Source organism: Camelina sativa, chromosome 14 (assembly GCF_030686135.1).
Source record: "Camelina sativa cultivar CO46 ecotype springtype chromosome 14, ASM3068613v1".
In the NCBI taxonomy this organism is placed as follows: domain Eukaryota; kingdom Viridiplantae; phylum Streptophyta; class Magnoliopsida; order Brassicales; family Brassicaceae; genus Camelina; species Camelina sativa.
Genome location: NC_141893.1, coordinates 6,817,754 through 6,834,862, shown reverse-complemented (window position 1 = coordinate 6,834,862; position 17,109 = coordinate 6,817,754). Strand labels below are relative to the sequence as shown.

The 17,109-nt window shown below is 38.4% G+C and overlaps 5 protein-coding genes and 1 pseudogene across 11 annotated transcripts; 2 read left to right on the top strand and 4 right to left on the bottom strand.

Moving 5' to 3' along the window:
- Nucleotides 1-28: 28 nt before the first annotated feature.
- On the bottom strand, nucleotides 29-3,662 carry LOC147927906 (mediator of RNA polymerase II transcription subunit 15a-like). 5 transcript variants are annotated; one of them, XM_087486522.1, is made up of 5 exons: nucleotides 3,418-3,662; nucleotides 2,679-3,169; nucleotides 2,508-2,578; nucleotides 2,291-2,365; nucleotides 29-1,870 (listed from the first exon to the last, which is right to left on the bottom strand). In XM_087486522.1, the coding sequence occupies exons 2-5, from the start codon at nucleotides 3,031-3,033 to the stop codon at nucleotides 968-970; spliced, it is 1,404 nt and encodes a 467-aa protein (XP_087342648.1). In that variant the 5' UTR covers nucleotides 3,034-3,169; nucleotides 3,418-3,662; the 3' UTR covers nucleotides 29-967. The 5 variants fall into 5 exon arrangements, with proteins under 5 accessions (XP_087342648.1, XP_087342646.1, XP_087342645.1 ...); XM_087486520.1 differs by having other exon boundaries at nucleotides 2,679-3,172; nucleotides 3,418-3,558; XM_087486519.1 differs by having other exon boundaries at nucleotides 29-1,885; nucleotides 2,679-3,215; nucleotides 3,418-3,553.
- A 19-nt stretch (nucleotides 3,663-3,681) lies between these two features.
- On the bottom strand, nucleotides 3,682-5,527 carry LOC104740278 (small ribosomal subunit protein eS12z). The gene is made up of 5 exons (XM_010460826.3): nucleotides 5,409-5,527; nucleotides 5,173-5,236; nucleotides 4,473-4,770; nucleotides 4,280-4,345; nucleotides 3,682-4,164 (listed from the first exon to the last, which is right to left on the bottom strand). Exons 2-5 carry the CDS (start codon nucleotides 5,178-5,180, stop codon nucleotides 4,105-4,107), a joined length of 432 nt encoding a protein of 143 aa, XP_010459128.1. The 5' UTR covers nucleotides 5,181-5,236; nucleotides 5,409-5,527; the 3' UTR covers nucleotides 3,682-4,104.
- Nucleotides 5,528-5,869: 342 nt separating this feature from the next.
- On the top strand, nucleotides 5,870-9,140 carry LOC104743330 (glutathione S-transferase T3 pseudogene; annotated as a pseudogene). The gene is made up of 2 exons (XR_015579571.1): nucleotides 5,870-6,220; nucleotides 6,694-9,140. The product of XR_015579571.1 is annotated as a glutathione S-transferase T3 pseudogene (transcript).
- An 83-nt stretch (nucleotides 9,141-9,223) lies between these two features.
- On the top strand, nucleotides 9,224-10,543 carry LOC147927905 (uncharacterized). The gene has a single exon (XM_087486517.1). The coding sequence runs from the start codon at nucleotides 9,224-9,226 to the stop codon at nucleotides 10,541-10,543; it is 1,320 nt and encodes a 439-aa protein (XP_087342643.1).
- A 664-nt stretch (nucleotides 10,544-11,207) lies between these two features.
- On the bottom strand, nucleotides 11,208-12,739 carry LOC104740277 (putative CCR4-associated factor 1 homolog 2). The gene is made up of 2 exons (XM_010460825.3): nucleotides 12,390-12,739; nucleotides 11,208-12,261 (listed from the first exon to the last, which is right to left on the bottom strand). The coding sequence occupies exon 2, from the start codon at nucleotides 12,105-12,107 to the stop codon at nucleotides 11,238-11,240; it is 870 nt and encodes a 289-aa protein (XP_010459127.1). The 5' UTR covers nucleotides 12,108-12,261; nucleotides 12,390-12,739; the 3' UTR covers nucleotides 11,208-11,237.
- Nucleotides 12,740-12,932: 193 nt separating this feature from the next.
- LOC104740276 (factor of DNA methylation 1) lies at nucleotides 12,933-17,101 on the bottom strand. 2 transcript variants are annotated; one of them, XM_087486506.1, is made up of 8 exons: nucleotides 16,691-17,101; nucleotides 15,337-16,262; nucleotides 15,076-15,257; nucleotides 14,879-14,968; nucleotides 14,477-14,764; nucleotides 13,931-14,143; nucleotides 13,431-13,663; nucleotides 12,933-13,166 (listed from the first exon to the last, which is right to left on the bottom strand). In XM_087486506.1, the coding sequence occupies exons 2-7, from the start codon at nucleotides 16,241-16,243 to the stop codon at nucleotides 13,433-13,435; spliced, it is 1,911 nt and encodes a 636-aa protein (XP_087342632.1). In that variant the 5' UTR covers nucleotides 16,244-16,262; nucleotides 16,691-17,101; the 3' UTR covers nucleotides 12,933-13,166; nucleotides 13,431-13,432. The 2 variants fall into 2 exon arrangements, with proteins under 2 accessions (XP_087342632.1, XP_010459126.1); XM_010460824.2 differs by lacking the exons at nucleotides 14,477-14,764; nucleotides 14,879-14,968 and having other exon boundaries at nucleotides 16,691-17,076.
- Between the last annotated feature and the right edge of the window lie 8 nt (nucleotides 17,102-17,109).

The following is a 17,109-nucleotide window of genomic DNA, read 5'->3' as shown; positions in this document are numbered from 1 at the left end:
GTTGGAATCTCTGAAACACGACAGAAGATAATCTAATCATGTTCATATCATAACAATGTTTGGTTGGAACATGAGAATAGGACATATGATATCACACGATTAATTATCATTGTACAGATACAGAAACTTTTAGCGTTCCTATTTGGCACCTTTTGTGTGTTACTATGCGGTAGATGCAGAGCTTCTCAGCTATACCGAGTCACATTTTTCCAACCATTCATCTAATCTCTCACTATCTCTCTCCTTCATCTTCTTCTTCTTCTTCTTCTTCTCCGTAGCTGCCTCTATTCCTTTACTACTTTCATCACGTAGCTCATCATCCTCTGTTATCGTCATATCGATCCTTCTACAAGCCTCTATGCTCTTCTCCAACATTGACTCTTCTATATCTATATGAACCGATTCAACAACTCTCTGGGTTTGGTTATGATTACACGGAGGAGTAGGCTACTTGAGGGGACTGCAGCTGATTTGGATCATTTCATGAAGCAATGGAAGGTTCGGATATATAATGCAGTTCCGGACAAGAATTTCTCAGCATACCTTGAGGCTGTCACGGTAAGATGAGACTTCAGAAGATGATGGATCGAGCAATCCCCATTATCCGCCAGTTGAAGATCCTCTGGAAGATACTGATCCATCTTGGGATGATATGGTAGTAGTTGGAGTTATGGAGTTCTCGAGTCTACTGTTTCTTTCTAGCATCACTCCTCCTTCTTTAGTGGCTGATGATACTCCCATTAGATTTCTTGTCTGTGTTAAGTACTCAACTAAGCATCCCTCAAGTCGTTGCGTATGGCTTTCTATCTCTATCTCACCACCAGAAGCACATCCTATGGTTAACCATGTCACATCATCTTCAAAATATGGGAGCTTCTTCATGCTCTCTGCATTGCACCAGTCTGGGCTGGGAAGAAACCGCTTAACTACTACACACTCTTTTCTATCATCATTGAGAAACATGGCCTCAGGGCCAGGCCAACAGATCGGATCGGCAGAAGCTTAACTGTTGAAGAGGATAAGTGGCACGCTGTCCCTGCAGAGAATGTTGCTGAAACATCCCACGACTGACATTCATCCCTTGCCTCGATGTCAAATCATTCATATCATTCATCTGTTGTAATTGTGCCGCTTGTTGTCTTGCCTGCAACTGTTGCTGTTGCTGTCTCGCTTGCAACTGTTGCTGTTGCTGTTGCATTTGGCGCTGTTGAAATTGCTGCTTGATTTGCTGCGTCATTTGTTGGTCTTGCTGTTGCTTCATGTGCTGATGCTGAAGCATACTGGAACTTAACTGGGGTTGATTAATATTAGACTGCAGTGTACTTAACCCACTTTGACCCGAGGCAGAACTGTTATTTACTTGTTGAGAAGTATTTTGTTGCATGGATCCCATGGCAACCTGCTGGCCATTATTCAATGCATTACCTTGGCCAGATTCTAAACTAGAAGCCGGTATGGAACTAGGAATGTTCTGCTGTGCTGAAACTCCAGGACGAGATGACAGAACATTATTCTGCATATTTGGCAAACTACTCTGTTGTGCCCTTGCCCCAGCTCCCTGCATGCTCATTGCTTGCATCTGCGGATTTGTTTGATTATCATGAGATTGATCTTGAACTGTCTGAGGTTGCGGTTGCTGCATTGGCTGCATCTGAGATTGCGGAAGCTGCCCTTGCTGTACTGGCTTCCTCGGCTTGTGCATATTTAAGAAACCTATAATCTGCTTCTCATAATAAGGCACCTTATCCTTCAATGCGGGCATGATATTGCTCTTTGGAACAGATAGAAATTGTATCATGCGCTCCAACATTGTCTTGAACTGTTTCAATTTCTCAAACTGATCTGATCTTTGTTGCTGTTGAATAGAATCCTGCTCCAGAGAAAACTGAACTAAATCAATAAATTAAGACACAGACCACAATCTATGTAGATATTGGAGAGTTAACTTTCTATATAACAATCTTTTAGAATAAGAGTCTCAAGAATCCAAAGTTGTATGACTTTCTACTGTAATAACGAAAATAACTCATAGATGTAAGCTACAACCTCTATAGGTTTGGGAAGGAACATCAATATCAGCAGGTAAATTTTCTAATACACAGTATGTTAAGAATACGAGTCTCAACGGCCTCTTTTTTGTTTGGTAAATGGGTAACGATACTCCAAATATATTCTGCAATAACGAACTGATCTTGCTTGAATTTGTAAAACTCCTCAGAATGCTTACTACTGTTCCCGAGGAGATACACTTGCAAACTATATTCGAAGTAAAAAAGAAATTGTAACTTACTTGCTGCAACTTGGATGCAACTCTCTGGTAGATTTCATTCAGATCTGGTAAGTACATCTCTTTCAAGGATTTGATCTGCAAAGACAAGTAGTCATACGATTAGTCATCCTGGTGATATCTATGTTAAATCGCCTGCCTTATTGCATTTATCTTGAAGATTTAATCCGTGTAGTCAGAACTGGTAAAGATATAACACACTTAAAACAGAGAGAACAACCTTCTGATAAACGTCCTCTTGCCAATCAACCCCATTTGCACTTTCCGTCTGTGCTGTCGAATCCAGCGATGCTAAGAATTATAAAAATGGGGTTTGTTCAACATCAGATTCTGCTGAGAGATTATGTAAACTATTAGAACCTAAAGTATTTAAAAGGATGCAAAAGCATACATGATGGCATCTCCGGGAGGGTTCTTTGGGTTTGATATAGTTGTCTCTGTTGGTCCACAACATTTTGAGGTGGAAGCAGAGAACCTGTGACTTGGCCTGAAGCTTGTAGCCTTTGTTGCACATCCTGTTGTAGCAGATTAGGTTGTTGTTGCAACCCTAGCTGCTGATGATGCGACTGAAGCTGGGGCATCATCTGCTGTTGGGATGGCTGATTTTGTGACTGTTGGCCCTGAGAAGAAAACAAGCCATGGCCAGCCTGATGTGTTCGTTGCATCCCACCCGTTGATTGTGATAACATATGTACCGCGTGCTGGTTATTCTGCAAACTTGAGTTGCCAACCTGGGAATTGAGCATCTGTTGTTGTGGTTGCTGCAATCCTGCAACATTTCCTTGAGAGCCCAGTGGTTGCCTGAAGGTTGTTTTGTTGAGACATCAACTGTTGCTGGGCCGGTGGCTGCTGCTTCTGCTGCTGCTGTGGCTGCTGCTGTGACTGCTGTTGTTGGATGTTCATAACATTATTTTGTTGGTTTAGTAACCTTTAACATTATGTCATGAGAAAATTTAACAAGTCATAAGCAAACAAAAAAACTCGATTATGTCAGTGTTGAGTGTTGACAATAAAATAAAATCAATTATGTATTTATGTGAGAGACAAAATATGAAACGTGTTTTGATTTTATATATATATATATATATATACTACTAGACTAGTTAATTGGTTCTCTAATACCAGATTACCAGAAATTGATTAATCGGTGGTGGTGCCAAGCTTGGATTCGTCTCTTCCCGCCCTTCTTCCGGAGCTTTTCACTTCAAAAAAATTGAAAACTTCCAAGTGTTTGTTTTCGTGTAAATCGTAACTACTAAAAACCAAGGTTCTTTGTATTGACGGCGATATAGAACAAACAAAATATGCAAGTAGACTACAATAGGATGAATGAACTAAATAATTTATCTTGAATGGACTGAAATAATATCCTGTTAATTGTTAAAAAAAATATATTTTGAATGCTTTAAAGGCTTTAACACTCATCCCTTTGTATAGATTGAAAAACAAACTAATCTCAATTGTCAATTTAAAAACAGACCAAGGTTAGACTACAAGTCTACAATCAGTGAAGCAACTTTTTTTAAAAAATTATCCTATTTCACTTCTCAGTACATATCAGGCTATAGGTTATATTATATTATATCTGCAATTTTTTTAAAACACTTAATTTTATGATAATGTGAGCCAAAAGTAAAATCTAAAGCAAATTTGGCCTTTGGAAGAGCAGAGCCTAGGATAACAACAAAACTTGACCATGTTCCAAACAAAATCTCAACAGCTGTCCGCTAAAATATTAAATATCAAAACCAAGAGAAAACAGCATTTGGGATGAAAAAGCATCTGGAAATTCGAGTTTTAGAGAAGCTTCATGAAATTTATTGAGATTCAATATGCTTCTTGACGATATTGAGAGCAGTGGTCTCCTCGCCGTAGTCCTGACAAGAAATTCACATAAACGCATTTAGTTGAAGACTAGGGACGATAATGAACAAATCCTATTAATGAAATGATCCAGGATACAGGAGGTGAGGCATAAAGACATTAATTTACCTTGACAACAAGACATGAGCATCCAACAACCTTCCTGGCATTTCCCTCAGAATCAATCTTGCAGAGCTGCAAAAACAACAACATCAAAAAGATTCATCTCGTTGTTGAAAAACCAAACATTCATTTGGAACAAACCCGAGCTTTAGTAAGAAAGGTTTATAGAGGAAGAGTAGGTAATAAATAATAAACTTACACCAGCCCATTCGCCGAGGGTCTTGGCACTTGGAACGGTAAGCAAATTGATGTTGTGATCAGCACAGAGAGCTTTCACAAGCTTAACGTAATCAGGCTGGTTGCAGTCCTCAGCCAAGACACAAAGCTGAGCCACACGCTTCTCAATAAGCTTAGCACACTCATGAAGACCACGAACAACACCACCGTGAGCACGAGCTTTCCTTAGAGTCAACTCCAAAGCAGTGTTTACGTCCATGTCCTCTGGGATTGCCGCTGGCTCAGCAACCGGAGGAACAACAGCTGGGGCAGCCTCATCACTGATATAAGCAAAGAATCAAAATTTAGACAGAGCAACAACACATATTGAGATAAAAAAAAACAGATAACAAACAATAAGCATTGATACTTCTCTAAAGCATACAAAACATCGTATTAAATCACAGTACAAGACTAGAAAAACTTTGATTAGAGCATAAGACCAAGTCATAGGTTGATCATAAATCAGATTTTTGAGTAACAAAAAGATTAATCCGCAGCAAAAGAGAATCATAAAAGTATTAGCAATCGACAGGAACATTCATCAACATCAACAATGCAATAAACAAAATTAACAGAAATAGATAAAACCAAGTATAGGAAATGTTAATGAATCAGCTATTTTGAACATTGACAACGGAGATTTAAGAATAAAGGAAAGAAGACAGTGTAACTAAGCTTACCCTGACATGTTTTCTCTTTGATTGTTGTTTAACGACCGGAAAAAAACAGAAGTTCTCTTGTTATCTGCCAATACAAAAGATCAAACAAAATCGGAATCAACAAACGGAGCAAAATCGACGGGGGAAGAACAAAGCTCAAAATCGACGGGGGAAGAACAAAGCTCAAAAAATACATAGCGAAGATTACAAAAAGGTAAGATCGTAAGTTAGAGCGATAGAGGAGCTGAAACACTGACCTCAGGAGACGAAGACGGCAGCAGCGGAAAGGATGTGAAATGAATTTGTAACAATTTATATGCTCACTTTACTAAAACCCTAATTTCACCACAAAATGACCCTTTAACGGATCGTCGCGGACCGTATGTTGGGCTTGGACCGGGCCTATCAGTTGGCTTGGTTAACGACGTCGTTTTAAAATTATTGTTTATCTACCTTCTCTCTCCCACTATATGAAACTGTCTTACACGAGTTTAGGGATTGACAGCAACGTGGATTAGTGGAATCATTAAAAAGCAAGTGTTTCGTTTTTCTTCTTCTTTCGTTGTAGATTAAAAAAAAACAACTTGTGTAAGACCTTGTTTATCGGAGGGTTCAACCCCTGATTCTTAGTATTTTCGATCAAAAAATAAAAGAAAAGAAAACAAAAAACTTAAGAGGAGTTGTTATATAGTATCCCCAAATGTGTTATAAGAGACGCATACGTGTCCGTATGCTATTAGGTGATCGAAAAATATAAAATGTATAATTTTTTTTTCCTTTCTATTTCTTTCCTTTTCTTTCTCTCTCTCTCTCTCTTTCTTTCTCTCGCGATTGAGAGAAAACGAAGAAGTTTTTGTGGAATCGTCTGGGTGTGGAGGAAGAGGAGATTGCGGCCGGAGAAGAGGAGATTGCTGCCGGACGAAGAGGAGATTGCCGTTTCCCATAGCGGTATTTTGATTGAATGGTGAATCGGCTGTGATTGCATGTAGGAGAGGCGATTTGGGAATTAGGGTTTCGTGAATTGGGAGTCCACTCAATCGGAAGAGATTCAATCAATTGAAAGCAGAGGGTAAGTTTATCAATTTAATTACTAATTGAATCAATCTCGATTAGGGTTTGATGATTAGGGTTTTTTATTTTTTGATCGAAAATTAGGGTTTTTGATGTTTCTTAGAAAATTAGGATTCTTGGTGTTCATGTGTTCCGTTTTGATCCTTACTTTGGAGATGAGTACTTTTTAACTCCGATTATGATGAATTTGAAAAGATTTGGCCTTGAATGTATCGCAATAGGTTGATTTTGGTGTTGTTATTTGTGTGTGTGGTTAAAGTTTCTGATTAAAGCTATTAAGCTAATGATGATCCATTTTACAATGTTTAGATAATGTGTGGACTTGGATATGTAATTGTTTCGGTTCTTGACACATGATTGTTTTTGTGTTGTTATTAGTTGTTTTTGATGTTGTTATTTGTGGTAGCTAATGATGATTTAGTAAATGTTGTTATTTGGGCTTCATTAACCGGTTCTGTCTTTTGTTTTGAGGTTAAATGGCGTGTGAAGGATTGATGCATTGATGATATAGAGTATGGAAAAACATGGATCTCTTCGACCATGAAGGAAGGTAATCATGATCCTCAACTTGTTTGCATTTATTTGGTGTTAGTTCCAGCTTTTGTTTGGTGGTTGTGATAAATAGATTTAGTACTTGCTAGTGTAGGTTAGTGTAGTCTTTGATGTTATAGCTTTTGTTTGTTGGTTGTGATAAATAGGTTTAGTAATTGCTATTGTTGGTATTAGTCTAGTCAGCCATTGATGTGTTAGTTGGTTGTGAAGATTTTAAATGTGTGGTTGTTGCTAGTGTGGAAGTAAATAATTTCAAAATTTAAACCAACATAAATATTAACTAAACCTTATAAATTCAAACACAAACAAAACACAAATCATTCTTGCTTTAGCAATCTCTCTTGTTTATCGATAAACACATCTCTTTCTCCCTTTAGCATTATGGTTCCAAATACAAACCCTTCTTGCTTGACGAGTCTCTTGTTTCTCATTTAACAAACACAAGTCCTTCTCCCATTAGCAATCTCTTGTTTCTCATTTAACAAACACAAGTCCTTCTCCCATTAGCAATCTCTTGTTTCTCATTTAACAAACACAAGTCCTTCTCCCATTAGCAATCTCTTGTTTCTCATTTAACAAGCACATTTCCTTCTCCCTTTAGCAATCTCTTGTTTCTCATTTAACAAGCACATTTCCTTCTCCCTTTAGCAATCTATTATTTCTCATTTAACAAACACATGTCCTTCTCCATTTAGCAACATGGATCCAAACGATTACATGAATCCTTATCGTCCCACTTCTAGCTATTTGAATTTGTTACAAAGTCAACTTGATACCCAAAACCTCGATTACTCTCCTTCTCTAAGTCCATGTTCTGAAGCTCCATCTTCACCTGCATCCCCACAAGAAAACCGCAAGTCAAGGCAAGCATGGTTACCAATAGATGATACCATGTTAGTCAGCGCTTGGCTCAATACTAGCAAGGATCCGATTACTTCCAACCAGCAAAGATTTGCATCCTTTTGGGGGAGGATTGCGAAATACTTTGCTCAATGTCCGAATGCTGTTGGTCGCCCAAAGAGAGAGGCGAGTAACTGTAAGCAGAGGTGGGGGAGGATAAACGACTTGGTGTGCAAGTTTGCTGGTTGTTATGAGGCTGCGAGTAGGGAGAAGTCTAGTGGACAGAATGAAGATGATGTGATGAAGTTAGCACATGAGATATACTTCAATGATCATGGACATAGGTTTTCATTGGAGCATGCTTGGCTTGTCTTAAGATACGATCAAAAATGGTGTGCTTCCACATCTATTAAAGGTAATGGGGTGAAAAGGGGAAGAGCGAGTGTTAAGGATGCGATTGATGTTGATGAACCAATGCCCCGGCCTCCTGGTGTTAAGGCTGCGAAGGGGAAGTAAAAAAAAAGCTCTAAGGTCGAACCGGATGTGGAGGAAGATGGTAAACCTTACTTGGAGTGTCAGTTGGAGCGTGTGTCGAGGATGTATGAGATGAAGGAGAAGGACTTTGCATTGAAAGAGAAGGAGTTTGCATTGAAGAAGGAGCATATCAAGCATGTGATGCTTGATAATCTGATTGCTAAAAAAGATTCACTAACTGAATCTGAAAAAGCTCTTAAGGAGAAGCTAATTCAAGAGATGATGTCTTAATTCAAGGAGAAGCTAATGTAGTTTTTCAACTGTTTGTGTTTTTAGTGTTTTAAGTATTCGGTTTAAGTATGTGTAATTCTGTTTAAGTCTGTTTAAAGCTGTGTAATCGAATGGTTTCTAGTGTTTTTTGCAATCGGACAAGCTAATTAATATGTTTAAGTATGTGTTTTTTATTGGTTCCTTGTAATTGTGTTTGTGTTTAACGATTTGCTCAAGCTCGTAGGTGTGAGTTTATATAACAAGTTCATTAATTTTATTTGATTGACTTACTTCACTGTGTGTTCTGTTTTGACATGGTGTGTTCGAGATGGTGTCCCATAATGATGGTGTGTTTGAGATGGTGTGTTTGAGATGGTGTGTTCGAGATGGTGTGTTTGAGATGGTGTGTTTGAGATGGTGTGTTCGAGATGGTGTGTTCGAGATGGTGTGTTCGAGATGGTGTGTTCGAGATAAAGTGACATGGTGTGTTCGACCACATGTTCTCATCAGTCCGTGACAACTCTCATTCTTACAACCTCTTTTGTATTTTTGTGAATGGGCCACAAGTTTTTACTAGCTCTTTTGTATTTTTGTGTTTCTACCACAAGTTTTTACTAGCTCTTTTGTATTTTTGTGGTTCTACCACAAGTTTTTACTAGCTCTTTTGTCATTATTTACTTCTACCACAAGTTATTTGTAATGGTTGTGTACCACATATTTCAAGAACTCAAGCTACATCCTTTTTTCTATATAATGATCAACACTATCAACATTTCTAAACACTCTAGCTACCTCATTCTGAACACTTCTCAAATTTCAATACCAACCAAAAAGCTCTTTCTCTTTAGTTCCCTCTTTTTTAACAATGGCTTCTTTTTCCCATTCTTCTTCCCATAATGATGATGTTGATGACATACTTGATGAATGTTTTAATCAAACATGCAATCAAATCACCAATCATGTATGGGAAAATCTTCTTACTCCACCAATCCAAAGTCAACCACCACCTAAACCAAGAAAAAAGCGAATTCACATTGAAAGAAATAGAGAAGTCGGTCATGACCACTTGTGGAATGATTATTTCAGTGATGCTCCTACTTACCCTCCCAACATTTTCCGTCGCCGTTTTAGAATGAACAAGCCATTATTCATGCGTATTGTGGATAAGCTCGCAAATGAAGTTCCCTATTTTCAACAAAGAAGAGATGCTACCGGAAGGTTGGGTCTGTCTACATTGCAAAAGTGTACTGCAGCAATTCGTATGATGGCATATGGTTGTGCAGCTGATGCGTTTGACGAATACCTCCGCCTTTCTCCGAACGTGGCACTAATATGCTTGGAAAAGTTTACAGATTCAGTCGTAAATTTATTTGGAGATGAGTACTTGAGAAGACCCACACCAGCAGATCTTCAAAGACTACTCGACATTGGCGAGTATCGCGGATTTCCCGGCATGATAGGAAGCATCGATTGTATGCATTGGGAGTGGAAGAATTGTCCCACCGCATGGAAAGGTCAATACACCCGCGGATCTGGAAAGCCCACAATCGTTTTAGAGGCGGTGGCTTCGTATGATCTCTGGATCTGGCATGCTTTCTTTGGACTACCAGGTACATTAAACGATATCAATATTCTTGACCGATCTCCAGTCTTTGATGATATTTTGCATGGTCGAGCTCCTAAAGTTAAATACAGTGTCAACGGACATGAGTATAAATTGGCTTACTATCTGACAGATGGTATTTATCCAAAATGGTCTACTTTTATCCAATCTATTCCACTGCCACAAACTCCAAAAGACGCTTTATTTGCAAGACAACAAGAAGCTGTGCGTAAAGATGTAGAGCGTGCTTTTGGAGTTTTGCAGGCTCGATTTGCCATAGTCAAAAACCCGGCACTTATTTGGGATATAGTAAAGATTGGGAAAATAATGAGAGCGTGTATCATACTGCACAATATGATAGTAGAGGACGAACGAGATGGGTACTCTCTGTTTGATCAAACTGAATTCACACAAATGGAGTCAAGTAGGGCTTCAGAAGTTGACTACACACTTCCAACACCCAGGCCTTCATGTGTCGCTACTATGCTCAAGAATCGAAAGGATGTTCGTGATAAGGAAAAAAATAAGTGCTTGCAAAATGATTTGGTTGAGAATATTTGGACAAAATTTAGAGCTAATTAGTATTAAAATTAATCATTCTCTCCATTTATAAATTGCACTTCTGTTGTAATATGTATTAATGTTTTATTATGTTTTGTATGTTTGAAATTAATAAAAATGGAATATTTCTTTTATTTTATAAATTCTTAAATGTTTACACATTTATACCACTACTATTCTATTTAAAATTTTAAAATTTTAAAAAACAATATTTTCAAAAATAAGAGACCCAACATAAGAACCTACTAATAAAAGAGAAAATTTTATCTAAGAGATCATGAGTTTTTATATTCCAAACAGTACACAATTAATTCATAAAAAATTTAAAAACTCCCCTTATATGAACCCCCAATAAACTTGCTCTAACGCCCCCCTGATTTATTTCTTTTGGTTATATGTGTCATCAGTTGCGCGGCATCTAAAACGAAATTACACAAAAAAAAAGGTCTGATTGATAAGAAAACTACGGAATCATTTCGCCATATTAATCAAACTCTCTTAACCAAACCGTAAATACATGATTTTACTTCAACAAATAAGCTTACGGATAAATTTTAAACGGCTCTCGACTTAAAATTCTTGTGCATCATCATGCTTTAATTAACACCTAATTGTAATGCTCAATAAAGCCTAAAGCAGCCTAACCAAAGCAAAAAAAAAAAAAACAAAAAAAGAGACACCAAACAGTTTTAATTTTTTCTTTTATATATTTTTTTTATTTTTTGGATCCGGCGAGGAGCTGAGGATTATCTAATCCATACAAAAAACCAGAATATCTATCCAAGGAACCAGTGAAGAACCTCTCTTTCATCTTGTTAAAAGCACGCAACGTTAACAAGCTATCCGAACCAGCCTGGTGAGAAATCCCAACCCGTTTCACACCAAGTATATCCGCTACTCTCTCCAGCCCTCCGTAAAGCGGTGCACAGAATCCCATCAAGTATTTGATATCGTACACTACAGGGAAATAACTCGTAACCTGATCGAAAAAGTCCGATTTCTCCTCTGGCAAATCTTTCCCTGACAAGAGTTTAAGCAAATATCCAAAATCGTATCCGCAGTGAAACGTCACCCACTGTATCTTATCGTTAAGCACTACACCCGAACCCATAAGAAGCTCAGCGAATCGTTTCGAATCGACCCCGCACTCGTTGTTCTTCTCGAAATCGATGTTGGATCCACGTAAGAGGTTGATTGAGTCCATTGCGAACATGTCGGACTTGAGATTGAACTCTCTGAAATTGAATTGCCAGATGCATTGTTTGTTGTTGGTTCCACAGGTTGGCAAGTTCCCTCGTTCATCCGATAACGTGAGACCGAGCTGAATCAGCTTGAGCATGTTCACGTTCGTCTTCAACGTCTCGTAGTTGTACTCGTAGTGTTTAGGGTTCGGGTTCGGGTTTGGATTCGTCGTCACGGTCTTGCAAACGATACCTGGGAACTCAGTGTCCATGGCGACGTAAGGGAAATCGTCGATGTATTGTTCAATCCGAGCCATCTCTGCTTCGAGGTTATGGTGCCAGACCTCGCGGATTTCGATCGTATTATCATCGTCTTCTTCTTTTGGATTCGGAACCTGCGACATTTCTCTGCCGATTTATTATGATGATGATGGCTCCGCTTCAAGAGCATCCGGATGCAAGAGAGAATTGAATAAAAGACAGAAATCGAAATGGAAAAATGAAAAAAAAAAACCTAGAACGGATCTAGAGAAAGATCCGATCCGGTTTCATCAGAATCTGCAAACAAAAATCGAATTCGAACAGAGCAATCAATCGCAAAGAAGATGAAGATTCAAAACGCAAACACACAGAAATGGAGAAAGAGATATAAGAAAGAGCGTTTAAAATGCGGAGGTGATTCGAACCTGGAAATCAAAAGGAAGAAAGCTAATAGAAATAGATAATTATCTGGAGAAAGGCGGCGATTCTCCAGATTAGGGTTTTCAGAGGAGTTGGTGGTTTATTGAAGAGGATGCTGCGAAACTGGGGAGGAGGAAGAAGAAGAAGAAGAAGAGGCTATTAAGGATTTTTTCATTGTATATTTATTTATAAAAAAAAAAAAAAAAAAATACGACGCAGCCTGCCTGCTTGCCCCCAAAAGAAAAAAATCGATTTAACTTTTTTTTTTTCTATTTATTGTCTCTTCCCCACAAATTTTCTTGTTTCTGCATCAAAATAAATTAATCGTTTTTTAAAAAATTTAAATTAGGGTTGTCATTTCTTTCCAATTAAGAAACCTATATTATAAAAAAAAAAAAAAAAAACTCATTTACTGCAATAATATTGAGTTTTTTTATTTAATATGGCAAAATAATTATAAGTTGCCAAACCCACAAATATTATATGATCATCATTTCTATAAAAGATGAATCACCTAAGGATTTCCATGTTACTAATAAGATAAACCATTTTAAAAATAAAGGATAAACCAGAACATTATCAAGAAACGCCACTGGTTACATTAACTGTTACAAATCTTTCAAAAGATACAAGTAGAAGAAAATTAGTCTCTTGATACAGAGAGCTGAGAGAGCATATGAGCCTCCTAATTATTTATTTTAACATCCATTCTCAGTTATTCTTAATACACATAAACCTCAACCATTTCGACTTCTCCTTCTTCTTCTTCTTGCTCCTCCATCCTGCAAACAAAGTAGAAGATTCATTGGATTCTTCAGTTCAAATCTAAATGGCGGCACAAGACCAAAGCCAGACAACTTCTTTAAACTGAAGTCAATAAACGAGATCATGCCCTGTTGACGAGTTTTGTTTACCCCAAACCTTATTAAGCCTTTTTACACGTTTGTTTGTCAGATTATGGAGTGTGTATGTCTTTTTTAAACCAGCAAATTACATATAAAAGCTCTATAAGGAGACCTGTCTCAACTGAAGAAGATTAAGCATACCTTCAGGTCCTTTTGCGTTTCAGCGTTTTGATGTTTTCTGAAATGAAGGAAATCACTTCCTTCAGTGTTGCTTTTCTTCCTTCTTTGAAGTTCCACAGTTCTGGAGTTGCGTACCGACCACTTGCATTATACTCATTCATCTCCTCAAGAGCTGTTTTAACTGCGTTATGCACCGCTTCTCCCCACTCTCTTTTAAGCTTCTTCAGCTGCTCATCCTCCTCGTCCACCACTTCCTGTAAACCATAGCCATCTAACAACATTACCGCTAACTCACAAAAAAAAACAGCAGTTGTACCACCAACATGTGGATACAAGTGTTAACATTCACAGAATCACAGGTTACTCCTACATATCCTACATATTCAATTAAAACAGTCACTTTCAACATTCACAGAGAGGGTAAGTAAGATCAGACACTTTTCATTTTTTTAAAGTCGTAAAGGCGTCGAACTAAATCAATGGTTCAGTGCGATAAAGACTCGTAAAATGAATGAACCTACCTTCTCTCTCCCCCCACTTCCTACACGTTTGAATGGATGCCACGATGGATTCTTGAGGTTCTCTTGCCATGTAGAGCAAAGGGTGGCAGCTTCAACCGTAGCTTCATTTGCAGAGTATCTCAGCTTGCAAACATTCAGGAAAGGTTTTTCATTAACTTCCCCCATTCTTTTTACTCCGATATCGGTTTCGGCACCCAACAGTCCTGTCAAACCCTGGATAACATATAGAGGTCATTGGTACAGGCATTATGCATCTTCTAGACACCATATAGTCGTAAATATCTGTGACTTTTACCAGAGTCCTATAGCCATCATAGACCGTAAACTTATCAGATAAAAACTCATCATCAATCTATCCCCATCAAACAGGTTTTATCAGTATATTTTCATTTGTATGTCCAAATGTCAACCGAATATATCCAACAAAACTAGGGTGTTTTGACTTTTGACCATGTCTGCAGTATCTTAGACACGAATAAAAGCTACGTAATGGCAAAATGCAAGTGTGTCAGTACCCAAAAACACTAAAGCATGAGAAATCTGTACCGTAATCAATTTTTTCTTTGCTGCTTGTATCTCATCATTGCTTTGACGTTCTTTCGTCATCAAGTCTGAGTTCATCTGCTCTAGCCCTTCTAACTCAGATTTTTTCTCCTCCAGCTCATCATTCATCTCTTGTATTTTCTTCTTGACCGCCTCATCATCATCATTCCCCAAATGCTTCATCACTTGCAATTTGCCTTTCAGCTCTTGAATTTCCATTTCCAGTGTCTGTTTGGTGTCTAGCTGCTTCTCGAGCAGAAGAATCTCGTTCAAAGCCTCTTCGTTTTGCCTCTGGAGTTTATAAAGGAGAGAGTTTCAAACTCAGACACAAATAAGATAAGCCTTTTCCTCTTAATTTTGGGATCAACTCATTAGTCAGTTTACATAGTGCACTATGAAATATACCTTATGCTCTTCTACAAGTCTCAAGACACTTTCGTCGGCCTTTTTCTGCTCACGCGAAGCTAACAGCAGGGATTTGTTCATAGCCTCACTCTGCCAAGAAAAAAATTCTATAATGAGCATTGGTTCCACGGAAAAAATAAATGCATACATATTCAAAGACTGATTGTTTCCTGTGTCATACTAACTATGGATATTACCTTTTTCTTTTCTTCATCAAGCTTTTGTCTCTCCAGTTCAGTTAGTGCTTCCTGTTTTTCCAATTGTTTGGCCCGAGACTCCAAGTCCCGCATCTTACGATCCAGTTCATCGCTTAGCTTATCTTTGTCATATAGGACCCTCTGGATATGGCGACGCGACGTCTCCTGCATCTTCTTTGTTTCTGAGGAGGATAAAACATACACAAAAGTCAGATACCCTAACACAAGCTATAATAAACATATTAGTGTGTCAGTAAATACCGTTAGCAAAAGCTTCATGCAAATTTCTTTTCTCATCTAGGACCCTCTGCAATGACATAGCCGTCCTGTGGTAACTGTATTGGACCTTGCTCAGATCATCGTTTGTCATAGCAATCATCTTTGTAAGTTCATCCAGAACAATGTTTCTATCCTGCTCTTTTTCTTGCGAAATATCTGAAACTGTTCTTAGCTTTCCTTCCCGGGAGAGGTACTCACCTATTGGACCTTGAGAGTAATAGTCTTGTGCACGTGCACACCAACCATAGGCCTTAGACTCAGAATCTCCAGACCTCTCAGTCCACTCCTTTTTGCTGTGCCCTTGGTTCTCAAATTCCTTTTCAAGCTCTGTGGCACATGCAAATCCACCCCAGTCGCTGGTAAACTTAGCAATAACCCCAACAATCGAATCTTGTTCGACCAAAAAGGCATTGACCTCAACAGGCTTGAATTTTGAAAGCCTATTCAACCAATATTCAGAATCAAGTAGAGCTTCCTTGTCATCAGTGGCTGTCAAAGGATTAAGAACAATCCCCATCCATGGCCAGACATAGACGTCACGGGGGTTTGGTTCAACTGTCTCCTCAAACTGAGGAGGAACTGGTGGAGGGCGTGGAACAGGTTCAGCATGAGCAGCAAGCTCATTCTCCAAAAACTTAGCCAGAGCGAGGTGATTGGCCTTCTGTTTAGCACTTCGAGTGGCAGATCCTTTGGAAACCCCAGAAGCATGTGCGTATAACTCCTTGTACTTGTAATCTTGCTTCTTCTTGCCAGAACAAAAGGGGCATCTCAGCTGTCCATTCACTTTAACCTTGTAGCTCCCGTTCTGCAACAGCATGTAGGGTGTTTCGGAATAGTCATCAATCTCAGACTCGCTGATCTCAGACTCTTCGCCGGATGAAATACCCATCCTCTCCTACCTGCTTCACCTGGAACACACACAATGGAAACATTTCTTGAGAAAGGAATTTGAAGAAATAAGCAATCAAAAGGATGATTCGTTCACCAAAACAAGCTAAAGAAAATGTCTAAAAGAGATTCAATTTCTATGGCAAACTGAGTCGATAGCATCCAAAATTATCAATAGCAAGAGAAACCCTAGGCAGGCTAGAACTAAACCAAAAAAGACATCAGATAGAGAGCAAATAGAGACGAAATTGATACACCATTTACAAAATCGGCAACGAGAATTCACGCATGCATGATAAGAAACCTAGCGAAATCCAAAATATTCTAGAAAAAACAAAAAAAAAGTACGGAAAGAAGCGAGATGCCCAGACGAAACACACGATACAATAAACAAATCATTACGAGATTTAACTGTGGAAACAGAGTAAAGAAGAAATCGTGAGCTTACGTTAGACTAGGGAAGGAAGCGAAACACGGCGAAGAAGCAACGCTTTGCTCGAGAGAAGAGAAGTTGTTATAGAGACTTTAGAGAGAGTGAGGAATCCGATGGAAATTTCTAAGCAAATGCCCCAATTAAATAAAATAAATAAACAAAAGAGTACGAATTAGAAGAAGAAAAATATCAGAAAAATAGAAATCATATGTCAAGATTGGGATTTGAACCCATGACCGTCTTGACTACTGTTTTGACCAAAATTTTCATTTTGCTTTTTGGACTTTTCAAATTTGATAAATGTTACAACAAGCTTTGGCCAATGTTGCTTCTCTCGATGATCCTGGGAATGAGCTAATTGGCGAACGAAAATTTTACATTGCTGAGCACAACACTGAACTAATTCCAAAATTTTAGATTTCATGAATCATAGC

Bases quoted from the DNA above. Each gene is read 5' to 3' on its own strand.
- LOC147927906 (XM_087486519.1), bottom strand. From the start codon at position 3,033: ATGCTCAATTCCCAGGTTGGCAACTCAAGTTTGCAGAATAACCAGCAC. The intron at 2,579-2,678 runs GTATGCTTTTGC...TATAATTCTTAG, and splicing joins CCTCCCGGAGATGCCATCAT to CATCGCTGGATTCGACAGCA. The intron at 2,366-2,507 runs GTTGTTCTCTCT...TTGTCTTTGCAG, and splicing joins AAGAGGACGTTTATCAGAAG to ATCAAATCCTTGAAAGAGAT.
- LOC104740278 (XM_010460826.3), bottom strand. The intron at 4,346-4,472 runs GTAAGTTTATTA...TTGTTTTTGCAG, and splicing joins CCCTCGGCGAATGGGCTGGT to CTCTGCAAGATTGATTCTGA. The intron at 4,165-4,279 runs GTAAATTAATGT...ATTTCTTGTCAG, and splicing joins GCTCATGTCTTGTTGTCAAG to GACTACGGCGAGGAGACCAC.
- LOC147927905 (XM_087486517.1), top strand. From the start codon at position 9,224: ATGGCTTCTTTTTCCCATTCTTCTTCCCATAATGATGATGTTGATGAC.
- LOC104740277 (XM_010460825.3), bottom strand. From the start codon at position 12,107: ATGTCGCAGGTTCCGAATCCAAAAGAAGAAGACGATGATAATACGATC.
- LOC104740276 (XM_087486506.1), bottom strand. From the start codon at position 16,243: ATGGGTATTTCATCCGGCGAAGAGTCTGAGATCAGCGAGTCTGAGATT. The intron at 14,969-15,075 runs GTAATATCCATA...TTTTCTTGGCAG, and splicing joins TTGATGAAGAAAAGAAAAAG to AGTGAGGCTATGAACAAATC. The intron at 14,765-14,878 runs GTATATTTCATA...TATAAACTCCAG, and splicing joins GACTTGTAGAAGAGCATAAG to AGGCAAAACGAAGAGGCTTT.